Below are 4662 nucleotides of genomic sequence, written 5' to 3'. Positions count from 1 at the left end.
TCTTTGGAAAAACAACGATGCCATTTTGCAGTAGGCAGAAGTAATGCTGAACTAGGAAAGGTTGGAAAGGAACTGTTCTGTGAGCTGTGAGCGGAATCAACTAGTTGGGTTTTATCCTACAAATGAAAGGGATATTCGGCAGAGCAAATGAGGCACTTAAAAGAATCACGATTTTTGTGTTTATTATAGCTTAAACTTCTGGGTACCGACAAAAGGAGTCAAACCTGGCTCCTTGAACCCAGACTGATAGAAAACCAAAGAAATAAGGAAGGAAGTAGGAAGACAAATAATGTCATTTGAAGTGCATCTGAATTATCTCAGGTAACATATGGGTGCGTTGATTGCCAATACTGGCAAATGGTAGGAGGGTAGATACATAATTTAGATGCACCTACCTGCATTGTATATTTTGAAGAACTAACAGGGTGGCCTTTAATTTTCTTTAGAATCTTTTTTCTTAGCATTAGTGTTTGAAGTGTGTTCAGATTTTATTGGGATGACATCTATTGTGCATATTGGAGCATCTACATTCTTCTTCTATAATTACTCTACCTTGCCCTTAAAAAACCATCCACAATAGGTCTACTAGTAGCTAGGTATGGTTTAAAAAGAGATTGTTGTTCACTTGTGATAAAGTTTTTGCAGTGGCAAATTTTCACGGTGTTTTATTTGACTTCACATATGAGCATATAACAGTTACAACCTATGGCTGCAGTAAAAGGTCTTTGGCTTGATTCCTGGTGTGGTTGGACGTTTTGACTCATCGAACGGCCTTAGAGTACCGCATATTGGGTGGAATGGTGTGCAGCTAACCAAGGAGTCAGGAATTCTGCATGATATTGAAGGCCAACATATCTACTTCGTTCATTCCTATCGTGCTTTGCCTGTATGCTCATTTGCTCTATGAATTATTTTGTTTTTTATGCTTCTATATTTTATTTTGTAGTAGCTATGTTAAGAAAGTGGTTTTACTTATTCCATTTTATTCTAGTCAGATGCTAACAAAGATTGGGTTTCATCAACATGTAATTATGGTGATACTTTTATTGCTTCTATATCAAGGGGAAACGTTCATGCTGTCCAATTTCACCCTGAAAAGAGTGGAGGGTAAACTCTAATATTGTATTTTTTTTAAATCTCAATTAATATATCTGATTTGATAAAATATTATTTTCTGCTCTAATATCTATTTATATTTCCTTATGGCTCACACTGAATTGGTTAGAAATAATAATATTATGAGTTAGTATGGACTCTCTCAGATGTATGAGGATCCCTAGTCTATGAATGGGATAATATAAAGTAATTATATAACTTATATCTAATAATAATACTATGACAATATCTATTATATATTTTTTTTATTCAGAATCTACCTAGCATTCTCTTCCAAGGATGAATATAGGCGAAATATGGTGGTCTATAGTATAACAAACCTGCAGTGCATGTGCAAACATAGATAAGCGTTATTGACTTTTTGTCTACCTTTATTGTTTGATATTTAATTAGTAACATAGTACAGTCTTCCATGTTAAAGCTAAACCTTGTATAAATATATCATGTGGAGCTTGTCCTATATAGTCGCCCCTTGAGTTCATTCCTAATTCTAGATTTTAGTGAGTAATGTAATCTTGATGTGTAAATCTATATTTGAATGGATGAAGTTGCCTCTTTTAAGAGTTAAATTTCCACACTTTCATATCGTCATGATTATAATATCGAAAATTTAATATCGGATGATGTGTGTGAATATTAAACTGACACAATAAAAACCTTTTGAGCCCGGTAAAAACGATGGCTTCTAGTTGACAGCAGTAAGAGTTTAAGGATCACTTATAACATTATAGCTCAAAGTCAATGTTATACTCAGTGTGCGATGGAGCGAGAGTGATTCTTCCTACAACATATTAACCACTAACAATGTGAGGATTAATCACTGTGTGTGTGTCAACCTCACTCAACTCTAATATCGCCAGGCAATTAGTGGGAGAAAAGGTTTAAGCATAATCTTCATGAGTTCAAGTACAACTCCACATTCGAAAATAAAACTCTAAGATACCATAACATAAGATCGTTGGTGAGGTGAGTTCCACCCGATTAGCAGACAGATGTATTGCTTAGTCCCGTTGTGGTTGGTTTTTGATGGTGACAATCCGGTGTGACAGCTATTTGATATTACGGCTATTCCTCCAAAACCAGCCTCTGCGTGACCCTCACATGGCTGGTGCAAAAGAACACCTTAGCGATTTCCTGGACCGGCAGTCTCGGCCAGAGTGGCAAGCAGCTTGAGTTGCAGAGAACTCTGCGACAGCAAGTTTCGTCTAATCCAGAATTCCCATTAGAGTTGGGTGGTGTATTACTTAGATATGTGCCGAGCTGTCTTGACAACAGTTGGGAACTCCCTGCACCAACTGTGGACAACGCCAACATATTGTGTGTGGACTAGAAATAACTGGACAGCACAATATCCAAGATTCGACGTGTCAAAACATGCGGCTGTCCCTGTGAGAGTTTGTGTGTGAGCTCAGCAAGTGTGCATTTCTAATGCATAGCGGGACGCAAGAAGTATTTGCTGAAATTCTCAATCACAGCGCAAGGAAATCTTGGGATGAGACGGTAATCATCTCCGGTATGAATGAAAGGCGTTTGGATATCCAGTTTTGGAAAGAGGGAAGGGAGATGACCTAGCTGGCAGCGACTCCAGGAGAGTGACGTTTTAGAGGAAGGGTTTTTAATGTGCTTGGCCCTAAATCGCCAGTGATTTTCATTAAGGAAGAATGAGAAGATTCACTCAAATCCATTTGAATTTGAATGGGACTTATTGTTTTGGGGAGTTACTAAGGGAGTAATAATGGCTAAAATTAATGAGAGCGGATGCATGAGTGGGCCGGCCTATTAGGAGGGAGGGATTGTGTGTGTGTGTGTGTGTAGGGTTACTTAGTATCAGTCTCTTTGACTATTACAAGTAGACTCAAAGGGTGAAAAACAAAAGTACAGACTGACTCAACCCTAAACCTACGCAATCCTGAACTTGGCTTCTTCTTGATCGTCCGATCTTCGATTCTTGAAAAGTTAGAAGCAACAAGTAGTCCAAGAGAAGTAGTGTTTGTCAATCATCAAAACATAGGTTTGCAACATGGAGCCCCCTCCAAATCTTTTGATCACTCCTAATACCTTGATATTGACTTGTTAAGCAATAATCCACATCTTTTTATATTCAATTTGACCCATAATTTACTTGAGACCAAAATGCCCATAAAGGGAGATTTTTGGACTTTTGGCCTAAACTCAACTTGATTTGACTTATCCACCTTTGAAATCTTCTCCTAATGTCATTCCAATGGATCCTAAATGAATTTAGAAATACATTGAACCCAAACTTACTCTTTGGTTTGACCAGGTTGACCAAGTCAACTATGGTTGACCAAATCAACCCTTAACATACAAACTTGTCAAATTAAATCATTCAACCCATTTCAATCAAATCAACCCTTCAAAATTATTTAATTATACACCCTTCACATGTCCAAAGACTTTCAAGTCAATCCTCATCTTGGATTGACTTGGTCAACTCATTTGGAGAGGTCAAAACCCTCTCCAACTTCATGTATTTGCTCAAAACATCAAATCCTTGACCACAAACTCTTGGCTACATCATCAAGCCACCTTGGAAATCCATGGCTTAGTCTAGAACCTGCTCAAACATGATGTGATGTGACTCATTTCCTCCCCTAATAGAGCCTAAACCAGCCCCTTAAACAAGGCTTGGCATTGGTTCATCCAAATGGGGAAAAAGGTATGATCCCCTCTTCTCATGGACAAAGAGAAGTCACACTCACCACCAATCCTATTCTCTAGCTTTGGGAAGCATAGGGGGCACTTGGCACTCATCCAAAACTACTCCAAATCAAATTTCAACCATCCAATTCAAAATCCAAAGGTAAAGTGGATGAAAACTTGACCTAAATGAGGCTTCTTCATCATTCCCTCTCATATCATCAAAAGCTCCAAACTCTAGCATCCCCCAACCTTCCAAGAGCTCCTCCCACACATTTCAGCACTCCTCAAGGCCTTCTAAATCTTTTCTCAACCGTTTCCAAGCCTCAAATCACAATTTTAGTGAGGAGATAGCATTCTTGAGAGAGAAACAGGAGTTTCAAATATAACTTTAGATTCAGCAAGATCCAACTTTTGGAGTCTTCAGTAAAGTTGTAGAGGATCACTGCAGCTTTCCAACAGGCAAAAAATTGCAAAAATATGATAGTTGGATTGTATGTTATGCTCATTTTAATTTTAAATTTCAATTTGAAACTATAGCAATTTAGCAATGAATAGAGCCTCCAAACCCCAGGCATTGCAAGATCATATTTTTCTCTAGCTGTAATTCAAATTTCGTGCAATTTCGTCAGGTATTTTGAAAGATATGGGCATTTAAAATTTTTTAACTCTTGTTCAACAGGAGCCATCCGACCAAGCCTTTAATGCGATTGGACGACCTAGAATTGGCCACGTCGCCCCCAAACCATGCGGTCCTTCTCTGGGTCGAATGTGGGTCCATCCGGGATCTGACACGTGGCATCATGCCATGTAGCCACGTCACCGTCAGCTGATTTGACCCAAATCTGAATAAAAAATGCTTTAAATGCTCCAAATCTTCCAAAA

The 4662-nt window shown here is 38.4% G+C and overlaps 1 protein-coding gene across 2 annotated transcripts in view; it reads left to right on the top strand.

Annotated features, from left to right (window-relative positions):
- Positions 1-1103, top strand: part of LOC110099439 (imidazole glycerol phosphate synthase hisHF, chloroplastic-like) — a 5242-nt gene extending 4139 nt beyond the window's left edge. Inside the window, exons 5-6 of one of the 2 annotated variants that reach the window (XM_028696405.1) lie at positions 716-886; positions 996-1103. In XM_028696405.1, coding sequence (XP_028552238.1) covers positions 716-759 — 44 coding nt within the window. In that variant the 3' untranslated portion in view covers positions 760-886; positions 996-1103. Of the gene's footprint in view, positions 1-715; positions 887-991 lie in introns of both variants that reach the window. The other variant, XM_028696404.1, reaches the window with a different exon arrangement.
- Positions 1104-4662: the final 3559 nt, after the last annotated feature.

This window comes from Dendrobium catenatum, unplaced genomic scaffold (assembly GCF_001605985.2).
Source record: "Dendrobium catenatum unplaced genomic scaffold, ASM160598v2 fragScaff_scaffold_743, whole genome shotgun sequence".
Lineage (NCBI taxonomy): Eukaryota > Viridiplantae > Streptophyta > Magnoliopsida > Asparagales > Orchidaceae > Dendrobium > Dendrobium catenatum.
This window is presented reverse-complemented; position numbering and strand designations above follow the sequence as displayed.